Here is a 13,983-nt window from a genome sequence, read left to right as displayed (position 1 = left end):
ACGTTTTTGGTATGTGTTTTCCATATACCAAGCAAGATCATTTGAACAGAGCCAAGGTTTAGCTGGTCTGCTGCCACCATGGTGCCTGAAGACTGGGTGACCAGTCCCTGGAGAAATGTGCCCTCATCAGGTAAAAGGAAGGCTGATCTTAATTTTTTTTTTTCTTTTCCCTGAGACGGAGTCTTGCTCTGTCACCTAGGCTGGAGTACAATGGCCCAATCTCAGCTCACTGCAACCTCCGCCTTCTGGGTTCAAACGATTCTCCTGCCTCAGCCTCCCAAGTAGCTGGGATTACAGGTGCCCACCACCACAGCCAACTAATTGTTGTATTTTTAGTAGAGATGGGGTTTCACCATGTTGGCCAGGCTGGTCTTGAACTCCTGACCTCAAGTGATCTGCCCACCTTGACCTCCCAAAGTGCTGATATTACAAGCATGAGCCACCACACCCGGCCTTGATCTAAATTTTTAAGACACTATTTTTAATGTAATATTTAATAAATCAACACGTATGTGTTGACCACCTGAGCACTACACAGTATATAGAAGAAAGCATAAGACCCAACCCCTGTCCCTGGGGAGACAAGATGCATGAAAAATGATCAAATATTTCCAAACAGTGCATGAGCCCTGTGGCATGATGTGCGTTGCAGGCCTAATGAAGGAGGTTAGCTGGGCTGGCAGACCAAAAGTGCTGTACAGAAAATGCTGAAGTAGGCCTGAATCTGGAAGGATGGGAAGACTTCTGATGGAAGGAGTTACAGGAAAGGCCAATGCAGCAGATGAGAGTAACTTTTTGTTTTTGTTTTTGTTTTGAAACAGAGTCTCGCTCTGTTGCCCAGGCTGGAGTACAGTGGCACGACCTTGGCTCACTGCAACCTCCGCCTCCTGGGTTCAACTGATTCTCCTGCCTCAGCCTCCCGAGTAGCTGGGACTACAGGCACGCCACCACGCCCAGCTAATTTTTGTATTTTTAGTAGGGACAGGGTTTCACCATGTTGGCCAAGATGGTCTCGATCTCGTGACCTTGTGATTCGCCTGCCTTGGCCTCCCAAAGTGCTGGGATTACAGGCATGAGCCATGAGCCACTGTGCCTGGCCGAGAGTAACTCTTATGAGGAAACGGTCTACATGACTGTGACATCAGAAAGTCACCTCAGTGGGACAGTGAAGAGATACCCTAGTTAGCAGGTACAGGTGGGGGACAGTGGGAAATAGCTTTGAGTAGGCTATGGAAAGCCTCACAGAGTCTGACCACAATAACTTTAATTCCATTATAAGATTTGCTAATTTAATGGGACATGCTTTCCTGTGCCAGTCAAACTTTTCCAACTTATGAAAACACTGAATAAAATCATCTAAGTGAAGATACTGTCTTTCCTATGTAGCTTAAGCTGTGCAGTCCAAATGTGAGGAAGGGGTGAGCCTGACCAGTGGATGAATGTGCGGTCTCTAACATTTGCTCTTTAACATACTTTTGTTCCCTCAATAAATCTGTGTCATTAATGACAACATGTAAGTCAACCAGAGGAGAAACAGCCTATTGGATGACAGGCTTAAGTGAATCTTGCTTTATGCCCTAATAGTCAACATATGGGCCTCTGTCATCCTGGAGTGGCAGGAATTTCCAGACACAGGCCTATCCAGAGAGAGGGGATGGGGGGAGAAGGAGGTGAGGAGGAGAGGGAGAGATAGAGACAGAGAGAGAGAGTAGGGAGAGAAGGGTGGAGAGAGAGAGAGAGAGAGAGAGAGGGAGATTGAGAGAGGAGGGAGCCCTTCCTCCAGGTCCCAGAGGTATGGGTCTGGGAACTATTAGCAAAAACCCCTCTGTTCCTCCTCTGCTGTCAGCAAAATGCATGTTAGTGGAGACAGAAATGTTTTTACACTGGGAACCCTGACTCCGTTATTAATTTTATAGCTCTAGAGATGGGATGCTCAATTCTGTAAAGTTCCCTTGGCATTGCCCCACCAAAAGTGTTACATGGTCCCAAACTTATGTGATTTAGAAACTCCAATTCTTTGTCCTTTTTTTAATCTTATGCATTTGTGAGCTCTTGTGAGAGTCGGGAAGAGGACAATACATATGGGCAAGCAAAAGTTCCATCTGGCTGGAAGCAGCTCCTTCCCACAGCACAGACATTGCCAAACCTTAACGACTCTGCCTGGATCTTACAGACACTGGGTTTAGGATGATGATCTCACAATTGTTTGGTATAAAGATGACAAGAAGTTTCTAGTCTGCAACCTTCTGTGTCTGGGGGTTGGGCTCTGGACTCAGGCAGGCCACACATCCTGGGGACACTTCACAAATATAAAGCAAAAGGAAGTCAGAGAAATGAATTTCCAACTTGTCACTTTCCTCTTAGGTGAACTACGTAAATCAAACTCCAATAAGAAATAACATTATAAACCAATATGAATGATTTTGTAGAACAAACATGTTAAATGTGAAGCATCCAAATATATGTTTATCCTTTTAAAGTATCAATTTGGGAGACTCTAATGATAGGATCAGTAATTGAAACTATTTTTAAAATGTCTCTTTTGGAGTATTTTTAAGAGCCAGCTACACTTGTTTTGTAGATACAGCGTGGTACAAATATTTGTCCTATAAAGATCAAGATGGTTGTTGGAAATGGCTCAGAGAATCTTCAAATGAAGTATGAACAGTTAGGTAGATGATCAGACTGAGTAATTATATTCTTGATGAGATACAAATTGATGCTATTGGCTTCCCTGAACCAGAAGATTCTGCCTAGAGAGGGCTCAATGTCCTCGGCCTTGGCCACATGAGTGACATATTAAAACCACCTTGAGGGCACACATAATTTGGAGACATGCATCCTGGCATTGCAAACAAATTATTCTCATTTCTCTTAAAGGTTACAGGCATCCAGTAGGAATATTAGTATAGGAAACATGCAGCATGAGCAACTGACACCATGTTAACCCAGCCTTTTTTCAGTTTCTTATATAACTTTATGTGTTTTAATTGTCTACAGTATATCACGAGCTGAAGAAAAAGGCCCTCTCCCCAAAAAGTTACATGTCAGGACCTTTGCAACTTACTCATTTGATAAAAGAATTAGAAGAGAGTACAGGAAAGATGCTGCTGCACTGGTCACATAATGTTATAAAGCAGGCTGCTTTCTGGTGCCTGGCCGGGCACCAGGACTGGGCACTCGGCAAAGGGGCAGAATGTCACAACTGTCAAGAGCTTGAGCTCTAGAGTCAGGCAAGCCTGCTTGCAAATCTTGTCCTTGCCACCAGCTGCCTGTGTGATCTTGGGCAAGTTACTTAATCTTCCTGAATCTCCATTTCCTCATTTCCAAAATGGTGATAATAATAGTACCTTCCTTATAAGCTTATGAGAATTAAATTAGATAAATGCAGGCAAAATGCTTAGCATAGGGCCTAGCTCACATAAGTGCTCCATAAATATTGGCTCCAGTTGTGAATAGAAAGAAAAGAAAGAGAGTGAAAAGAAGATAGAGGGAAAGGAAGAAAGAAGAAGGAATGAGAAAAAAAAAAGTGAGAAAGGATGAATGAACTTTCACTCCATTCAGCTTGGAAAATGTGAAAACTCACCCTTACGGGATTAAGGCTGATAGATGTAGCTGGGTTTGTTTCCCCAGTGGTTCCTGTTGTGGCCCAAGCAAGGGTGAGTGACTCAGTTAACAAGTTTGTATATTATTTGAGAAAAAACATCTAAAAGTATGTGTCCCAAAGATTTAGAACTAAACAAATAGGCAGATGGTAAAAGTCAGTGGCTCCTTTTCACTAAAACACACACACACATACTCTTGGTTCGTTTTTTCTTTCTTTCTTTCTTTCTTTCTTTCTTTCTTTCTTTCTTTCTTTCTTTCTTTTTTTGAGAAGGAGTCTCGCTCTGTTGCCAGGCTGGAGTGCAGTGGCGCGTTCTCAGCTCACTGCAACCTCTGCCTCCTGGGTTCAAGCGATTCTTCTGCCTCAGCCTCCCAAGTAGCTGGGATTACAGGCACGCGTCACCACGCCCGGCTAATTTTTTTGTATTTTTTTTTAGTAGAGATGGGATTTCACATTCTTTGTCAGGCTAGTCTTGAACTCCTGACCTCATTTGATCCACTCGCCTTGGCCTCCCAAAGTGCTGGGATTACAGGCGTGAGCCACCACGCCCGGCCTGCATACTCTTGGTTCTTATATTTTATTGGAAACATAATGGTGATGCTTTCTGTTTTGGAAAGACCAATGGAACAGTATGGCCCTACTGCTATTGATAATAATGAGTCTTTATTGTAATTCGTTAAGGGGAAAGTAATGCCAGCGATTTTGTATAGATTCTACACTCTGGAAATGCTCTTTTCAGGGTTTTTATGAAATGGCTCTATGTTCTGCTAAAATGACAGCAAGTGTCAAAACTGCCCTTCTGCCCTACAGCCTGTCATTAAATCTAATTAGATCCAAACCCCCAAACAGGGCCAATTTGTCATCCATCACTAGGCAGCCTCATCCTCCCTTCCAGCTGCAGGGACCACCCTTCCCCTCCCAGTTGGCCCATTCCTTGGTGCCCCTGATGCCTCAGGGGGGCCCGTCACAGCCCCAGGCTGCGACCTCACTGCTGTTCTCTCATCAGTGGCTCTCAATCCTCAAAAACCCTCTCTCATTTTCCATCTTCTGGGCCCTCATTATGCCCTGTTTGGGCAGCTGGTGGAGAGTGGCATGTTCAGATTGTGTTTTCCAGCATTTTATAACCGAACATGGAACCACTGAGACATCTCATTGCCAGAATCTTTGTTCCCTTTACTGAAACCACTTCTGAGTTCAGCTTTTGTCAATTGTCATGGCTTTGTCTGCTCCTCTCTCTGAGTTCTGATGGTGTTGAGGTCACTACACTGAGCAATCCTTCTGTTCAGACAGTCTGGTTCAGTTTTCTGCATATGGGGGACAAAAGACACCATCACCATTACAGAAGGCTGAGTCAGACCACAAGCTGAAACCTCGTTAGGCTGTAAGCCACTCAGGAAAGAAGGACCACCACGTTAGATTTCAGTGAAAGACCAACAGTCTGAGTCAGGAACGAGACACTTCACCTCCTTATCCTGGCCCCCTTAAGCCCAAAGCCCTACGGCAGATAAAGAATTCTAATGCATGGTACGGTATTCTCATTTTGATAAATACAGATCAATAGAAGGGAAGAATGTTTACTGCTGCTCAGGGCATATGAACAATAACAAAAAAGTAAAAATTAAGAGTCACTTCTGGGATGCCAAGTGAGAGCACTTTTCACACCCACTGGGGGTCTCATTCGCACCCGTAGCTTCAGTTACCACCACTGCGCAAAAGATTTCTAAACCTGAGTTTTCATGCCCACCTCTCTCCAGAGTCCCAAAGAGTATTTTCAGCAAACATTTCTACCTGAATGCCCCACAGTCACAGCAAACTCAACCTGTTGAAAACTGAATTCATTATCTTTTCTCTAAGCTGACCCCTAACCAAGTGTCCCCCACGTCAGGGAATTAACAGCACCAACAGTCACTCAGGCCAGAACCTGAGAAAACTTCTTGACTTTTCTCATCCTCCCCGAGTCTCCACTCAGTCACCATGTCCCACAGGTCCTGCCTCCTCACCTTCTCTTGACTCTAGTAACCGCTCCAATTCCCACTACCACTGTCTTAATCCAGGCCACTCATGTCCTGCCCAGAGTCTGTATTGCTCTCTAACTTGTCTTCTTGTCCTCACTCCAGCCCCCTCCACTTCATTCCAGCCCCACACCCTTGGAGATCCTTCTGAAACACAAACCAGAACATGTTGCCTTTTTGTGTGAAAGCCCTTAATCGCATTCTGTTGCCCTCAAGATCAAGTTTAAACCCCTTGACCATTCCCAACACAGCTTCCCCTCACCACTCCAGCCTCATCTCCTGACACTCTCCCCTTTGAGTACTTTATACCAGCCACAGGGAACACTTTCCTGCTCCTCACAAGTTGCGGAGCTTTGCTTGTTTCCTGGCCTTGGCACATGCCACCATTGCTTCCTCCTTCTCTTCCTCCTCCTCTTCCTTTTTCTTCTTTCTCCTCCTCCCACCTCCTTTTTCTTCTTTCTCCTCCTCCCCCTCCTCCCTCTCCTCCTCTTTCTCCTCCTTCTCCTCCTTTCTCCTCTTCCTCCTCCTCTTTGTCTTCCTCCTCCTCTTCCTCTTTCCCTTCTTCCTCCTCTTCCTCTTTCCCTTCTTCCTCTTCCCCTTCTTCCTTCTCCTCCCTCCCCTTCTCTTCTTCCTCTACCACCTTCTTCTTGTTATTGAAATATGAAATGCAGAAAAGTGCCCACATTCCATGTGTACAGCACAATGAATTTTCACAAATGGACACACCCACATGACCTGTGCCCAGATCAAGAACCTGAAGGGGCCCAGTATTCCAGAGGCATGTCTCACGCTCTTTTTCTCTATTCCCCAAGGAAAATCAGCTCCCTGACTTTAATAGCAATGACTAGTTTTTCCTATTTTTGTACTTTATGTACATGAAAACCTAATCTGAAGTGAAAACCTTGTGCGGATATCTACTGCTGCAAAACATACCACCAGAAAACTTAATGGCCTAAAACAATCTTAAAGTCCCACCCTTGCTCTCATCACCACTCTCGGCCCTACTGTCTTTCGTCCTCTTCATCACCAAGCCTCTTGAAAACTTTACCTACACTCGCTGTCCCCATGTCCTCTCCTCCACCGCATTCATCTATATCATCCACTGAAACTACTGTCATCGAGGGTGCCAGTTACCGCCTCGGTGAGCAGCCAAATTAACTTTTTTTTTAGTCTTTTCCTACTTGACACTCCCTCTACTCCTTAATTCGATGAGTCATCAAGTTCTAGTGGTTTACCCTCTTCAGCCAATCATGTATTTGTCCTGCTTGTTTCTTCACTCAATATCTCTTGTCTAGACTGTTCCAACAGCCCTCCTCCCTGCCCTAAGCTGCTCTTCCAGACTTACCTTCGCGACATAGTTTTCAGAATTAAAGGTCTAGACAGGTCCACCACCCACCTTGTAATAAAAATCAAACTGCGGCATGGCATAAAGACCCTTTAGGCCAGGCGTGTGAGTCACGCCTGTAATCCCGGCACTTTGGTGGGGGTCAAACAGGAGGATCACTTGAGTCGAGGTGTTTGAGACCAGCCTGGGCAACATGGCAAGACCCTGTCTCCATAGAAGATACAAAAATTAGCCGGATGGGGTCATGTGTGCCTGTAGTCCCAGCTACTTGAGAGGCTCACGTGGGAGAATCCCTTGAGCCCAGGAAGTCGAGGCTCTAGTGAGCCGTGTTTGTGCCACTGCCCTCGAGCCTGGGTGACAGAAGGAGACCTTGTCTCAAACAACAACAACAGACCCTTTAACCTGTTGCTCCAGCCTCCCTTTCTGTGCTCATTGTCCCTAATACCCTCCCTGAATCAGCAGTCTTTTGTGAACTTGCCCTCAGAATTTCTGCCAGAAGGTTCTATCTTGACCAGGTTGCTGTTTACCCCGTTCTTTACCTGCAAATCTTCTAGTCATCCTTTACACCTATCTCTAATGCTACCTCCTCTGTAAAACTGCAGTTGATGGATCCTATTTGCTACTATTAATACCAAGAAATATCACTATTATAATATGCTTGGCTCATGCCCTTAGAACATAAGCTCCTGAGGGCAGGATCTTCGTTTTTGTTCTCTGATATATCCCATGTTCACAGAACTGTGCCTAGCACATAGTAGTCACTCAATAAACACTTGCTAGATGAAGACATGGATAGTTAACATTTATTGAGCACTTATTTTATGCCAGGCACTTTCATGCATTATCTCATTATGTTCTCACCAAAAGCTCTATGATGAAAGAACTATTTTTATTCCAGTTTTGCACAGGAGGAAACTGAAGCTTAACAAGTTTAAGTAACTTGCCCAAGGCCACACAGTTGATACATGGCAAATCTAGGATTTGAACTCTGACTGTCCAAGCTCTAAATAACCTCATTTGACTGTCTTTGAGCTCTGTTTGCTGTGGTGCTTTGCACATGACTGTACTGTGGGTTACAGTAGGTCCTTAGCAAATCAAACAACCCAAAGTAGTGGAAGTATCTCTTTACATATTTAACTCTGCGCCATATAGAGGGTTCACTGAGAATAGGAACTTGGTCCTATTTATTTTATTCTCCCTTGTCCCCCAAGCCCCAAGCAGCTGGCACAGTGTCTTACACATGTTTGTGTTCACTAAATGTTTACTGAATGAAATAATGGGTGTGCTGTGAAGAGGCAGCATTTGGCAGTGAGTCTTTTCTGCATAATCAGTAAATTTTGAGGACTGTCCTGATGGCTGCCTGGAATCCAAGCTGAGCTGCTGCCTCTTCTAACCCCATGCTTCTTCAGCACGATGCAGACTCGGAGCCATCCCTGGCTGACCCACCCTCCACCCTGACCCCGGCCTTTTGCCATCCTTCCTGTCCTCATGAAGTTCCCCGGCCAGTCTTCCTGCTCTCCGCCGCCAATCATTCTGACCAAGCGCTGCCCCACCCTCTCCTCTTCTTGACCCCGTGCCCTGCTTGAACCTTGCTGCTTCCCTGGTCATCCTGAACAGGCAGGGCAACATGACATTTCTGTAGATAATTCCAACACAGAGCGGACTGTGATAAACAGAGAGACAGTCACGAGGCATTGTCAGAGATATCAAAAGGAAGACATTCCTAGTTAAATGATGGAGAAACTAAAAATGAATTAAGTCACTGTCTTTTTCATCCTGATATAAGTTGTTTTGTTTTGTTTTTTAAATAAGAGTTTAGCTTCTCTAGGTTTATCAATTAGGTAGGATTGTTGATAGCAAGCAATAAAACTGGGACAGTTTAAGCCACAAGGGGAAGCTTCTTATAAGGATACAGAGTCTCTAGGAACTCAAATGTTGGAATGCAGTCATGCCTCAGGAAGAAATGGAAGCAGAACCAGAAAATAGTTCAGGATCTGAGCAGCATTTCTTTCCATGTCTTATCTTCACTGTCACTGTACATTTGCTTCATTTCTATTTTTCTGTGGACCTCCTCGTGTCCACAGACCTCACCATGGTGTACAGCTGCCAACAGCAACTGAGTTTTTAAGTGGCAATAGTGACCATCTCTGTCAAAATCACAAATCAACAGGGAATTTACCTGATTGGCCCAGCACAAGTCAGGTGACTGCCCCTGGTCCAATCATTGGTCACCAGTGAGCAGGGTGATGTTATACAACATGGCTGCCAGGTGCCCATCTATGTGGGGGAGGAAGTAGAAAGGATCATGCTAAGCCAAGCATACTCTCCCAAAATGTCTACCACGCTTTGTTCTGTTGTCTGATAATGTGCTTATAAAAGAATTCTGAGTGTGTCCCCAAAGTAGAGTAAATGAATAGGCTTTCTAGCTTTAAAATTATTAAGTGCATCCCCAAGAGGAGAGTAAATGAATAGGCTTTCTAGCTTTAAAATTATTTTTCAGAAACAAATACCTAAATATGGATTGCCATTTAGCAAACATCACCCTGATTAACTAAGACAATGTTCCATTGGTAATTCCTAGCAGATTTTCTATGCCAATTTTGTTTATTGAAGGCCTTGATTGAATCCTGGCTTCACCCGGGACCTCACACACATCTATATGTCCTGCTAAACTGTAGCAGGAGAGACAGTTAATATGATAAACCTGGTGGGGCCTTTCTCCTTCCCCAGGGTCTCACACAAATGATGCCCATGTCTCCTCTTCAGAACCAGAGTTCTATTCCCTTTCTAATAAGCCAGTGTAATCAGGTCTAGGGAGATAAAATTCCCTCCCTTTGAGGGCTCCATGCCCTGACAAATTTCAAGAGAGCTAACCTTGGACACTGCTTCCTTAATGTGGTTTGACGTAGGGAGAGGGAGCCAGGATAGATCCGTCTTTTATTCTGATCTGGCTCTGCTCGATCAAGGATCCTTAAATTCAAGGCTGGGTAAGGATAATCTGAAAAGTCGATCCAACTCAGAAGTGGGAGAGCTGGATTCAGGGTGTCTAAGGAAATCCAAAGTTTCATGATCACCTTTTTGGGACTCGGCCCTCTCAGCACCACTGCACTCTCTGCAGCTGGCATAATGGGATTTGCACACATGGCATGAGGCTGTAGGGAGAGAGGGTCAGGGCTCTGTCCTAGAGGATGGACCTCGTGACTCCTCCTCTGGAGGCATATTGGATTCCACCCAGACCTTTTCAGTAACACTCCCTGGCTTGTCTTCCAGGCTCCCTGGGTACAGCAGGCCGTGTGTGCAACCTGACTTCCCGGGGCATGGACAGCTGCGAAGTCATGTGCTGTGGGAGAGGCTACGACACCTCCCATGTCACCCGGATGACGAAGTGTGGGTGTAAGTTCCACTGGTGCTGCGCTGTGCGCTGTCAGGACTGCCTGGAAGCTCTGGACGTGCACACATGCAAGGCCCCCAAGAACGCTGACTGGACAACCCCTACATGACCCCAGCAGACGTCACCATCCACCTTCCCTTCTACAAGGACTCCATTGGATCTGCAAGAACACTGGACCTTTGGGTTCTTTCTGGGGGGATATTTCCTAAGGCATGTGGCCTTTGTCTCAACAGAAGCCCCCTCTTCCTCCCTGGGGGCCCCAGGACGGGGGGCCACATGCTGCACCTAAAGCCTACCCTATTCTATCCATCTCCTGGTGTTTTGCGGTCATCTCCCTTCCTGGTGAGTTCTCTTTGGAAATAGCATGACAGGCTGTTCAACCGGGAGGGTGGTGGGCCCAGACCACTGTCTCTACCCACCTCGACTTTTCTTCTTTCTAGAGCAGTTGGCCAAGCAGAAAAAAAAGTGTCTCAAAGGAGCTTTCTCAATGTCTTCCCACAAATGGTCCCAATTAAGAAATTCCATACTTCTCTCAGATGGGAACAGTAAAGAAAGCAGAATCAACTGCCCCTGACTTAACTTTAATTTTTGAAAAGACCAAGACTTTTGTCTGATGAAGTGATTTTACAGCTACCACTCCTAGGGGTAATTGGTAATTACCTGGAGAAGAATGGCTTTCAATACCCTTTTAAGTTTAAAATGTGTATTTTTCAAGGCATTTATTGCCATATTAAAATTTGATGTAACAAGGTGGGGACATGTGTCCTTTGGTACTGTGGTGTGTTGTATCTTTGTAAGAGCAAAAGCCTCAGAAAGGGATTGCTTTGCATTACTGTCCCCTTGATATAAAAAATCTTTAGGGAATGAGAGTTCCTTCTCACTTAGAATCTGAAGGGAATTAAAAAGAAGATGAATGGTCTGGCAACATTCTGTAACTATTGGGTGAATATGGTGGAAAATAATGTAGTGGATGGAATATCAGAAATATATCTGTACAGATCAAGAAAAAAAGGGAGAATAAAATTCCTATCTCATATTATGCATGTGACCCATGGAATCTCATAACTGAAATGACTTGAAGGATGAAAATTTTGGGGATACAAGATTGGTGAACTAAAATGCTGACAGAGAGGTTTCCAGAGCTAACTCATGCCTGGGCGACCTTACAATAAGCAGATGCCTGAAAGAAGTCGGCCATGTCCGCCGTCTGCTAATGCCCATCACCCTTCAAGCCCAGTTTAAAGACCTGTCATATTTAATTGTATTTATTTGATGCTTACAAGATGATGTGCTACTGTAGCCTAAAGCAAATGACACATAGCATTGCTTATAAAGTTGGTAACCCTGCTATATTATATTGCAAACAAGTCATAACTTGGAGACTATGTTTAAGGGACTCAACTGCAATTATGGGAGCATCAGTATGCAAATAGTGGTTGGCTTCTGCCATCAGCCAAAAGATGACATTCAGGGAAAATGGAGAGGCTGCCTGCACCATTTTTTTATATTAAATGAAAGAAAGGTGAAATAGCTACTTCTCGTCTTCTTGAAAAATTTGGTTCTTATTCTGTATATGACTTCCTTACAGTGCTACATTAACAGGATATTTCATTACATGCATCTGGTATCAAATTATTGGTGCTTCCTCATTCTTTAATACTGTACAGTAAGGTCATTTAGACTGAGACTCGTAGGAAACAACCTACCAGAGTACTTTGTCATAGTTGACATTTGCCTCCAGCCCTCTTAAAAATGTCAGAATTCATCCCCTTTCCCTCATTCCCAAACCCCCAAATTGTTGTCTAACTTTTTCAAAGTTTCTCTTTCCTCCTTTTATTCTATGGATTTGGATGGTGGGAACAGTGGAATGACAGTAGCTGCTCTGAGCTTGGTGTGAAGAAGGCCAGGCACGTGGGCAGCTGCTCAGTCTTCAGTCACATTGAAGCTTGGTGTGAATTCATGAGAGTGCGAAGGCACTTTCATGGGGGTCCCACAGCCATCAGCCCTTCCTCCTGCTAGATGAACTGTGAAATCATCAATCCAGGCTGTGTTTCAAATTGGAAAGGATCTTAGGAGACATCTCAGCTTCCTTCAGTTTGGGGAAATTGAGACCAAGAGAGGCGAAGGGATCAGTGCACATATCAGGCAGTGCCCAATGCTCCGTCATAAATAGGACCACACTCTGAGTGTTTGAGATAGTGTAGGACTTTATCCACTAAATGAAACTAGTTTCTCCCAGAATTAACTCAGTGGATTTTAAATAATTTTAGCTTCCAATGGGGTGTTTGCTGCTTTTTTTATGCCCAGGATGTTTAGATCTGACATTCTTTTTATGCTGAGATATATCCCTCCTGGTAAGTAGCAAGGGGACAAGGCATATCCACGTAGGAACAATTTATGTAGATAAATTGTCCTAATCCATAAGGGAGATTATGGCAACCATCGCCAAGTGGCAGTGGGTCCTGCCACTGAGGAGGGAAAAATAAGAGAATGAAATATTGATACTGGCATTTACTTCTGAAAGAGGAAATGTCTATTGTTTGGGAAAAAAAATACAAAACAAATGAAGATAATTTTAAACTCCTTTGCCTTAGAGCTTGGTAAAGGATCAGTATTCCAGGAACCTGAAATACACTGAAACTCTGAATTATCTGAGGCTTTTAAGGGGAATGTATGGCACAAATTAGCCAAAACAAAATAATTGGGAAATCCCCTTATAAATTCCCTCTTTATTAAAATCTTATTATAAATTGAAGTTTTCTAGGTCCAAGATAATGTCCATTAATTTTCTACAATATCTGAAAAAGTTCCCACAATAGGACATAGACTAGTTCACTGGAGTTTTCTACAACAAAGATATAATCTGCACGTCACCCTGAGACTGAGCATATAAGTTGTTTTCTTCAACAGATTTGGTTCTATAAGTTGGTTCATGGTGCTGACTGATATTTGTCTGTATTCTCGGAACACACTTTGTCAATGTGCATTCAGTTTCAGCCTCTTGGGTAGCCCCCCAAGGCCTGAAAGAGTTAATGCTCTGCCTTAAGAGATCGATTTATCCACTCAAGTGGCTTAAACTCAAGCACACTAGTCCCCAGTGCCGTGACCACACTGAGCTCTGGCTCTGTGCCCCTCAGGGATGAGAGAGAGCTCTGGCATGTTACTGGACTACAGATGTCTCAGAATGGAAGCAGGAGAGGCATAGGGCACCCCAGAATGCTATCTGCTCTCCCTTCTCCAGGTATCACCAGATTGAAATAAACACCTGAAAAGAGGGATCTATCATGTGGCATCTGGGTGGGACCAGATGATGGGAGGGGACGTGAGAGGGAAAGAACTTGCTAACTTTTGCCAGGTGACTGGCCAAGCTTGGTGATCAAGGACAGTGGCTTTTTCCAGGCTGGGCACGGTGGCTCATGCCTGTAACCCCAGCACTTTGGGAGGCCAAGGCGAGTGGATCACTTGAGGTCAGGAGTTTGAGACTAGCCTGACCAACATGGTGAAACCCCGTCTCTACTAAAAATACAAAAATTACCCGGGCATGGTGGCGGGCGCCTGTAATCCCAGCTGCTCAGGAGGCTGAGGCAGGAGAATCACTCGAACCCAGGAGGCGGAGGTTGCAGTGAGCAGA

At 44.6% G+C, this 13,983-nt stretch overlaps 1 protein-coding gene across 1 annotated transcript in view; it reads left to right on the top strand.

The window, feature by feature from the left end:
* WNT2 (Wnt family member 2) overlaps nucleotides 1–11,404 on the top strand; it is a 46,710-nt gene extending 35,306 nt beyond the window's left edge. Inside the window, exon 5 of the mRNA XM_003261236.3 lies at nucleotides 10,232–11,404. Within this exon, the coding sequence (XP_003261284.1) occupies nucleotides 10,232–10,461 (230 nt within the window). The 3' untranslated portion in view covers nucleotides 10,462–11,404. The remainder of the gene's footprint in view (nucleotides 1–10,231) is intronic.
* Nucleotides 11,405–13,983: the final 2,579 nt, after the last annotated feature.

The sequence above is a fragment of the Nomascus leucogenys genome, chromosome 13, assembly GCF_006542625.1.
Source record: "Nomascus leucogenys isolate Asia chromosome 13, Asia_NLE_v1, whole genome shotgun sequence".
NCBI classification, from domain to species: domain Eukaryota; kingdom Metazoa; phylum Chordata; class Mammalia; order Primates; family Hylobatidae; genus Nomascus; species Nomascus leucogenys.
This window is presented reverse-complemented; position numbering and strand designations above follow the sequence as displayed.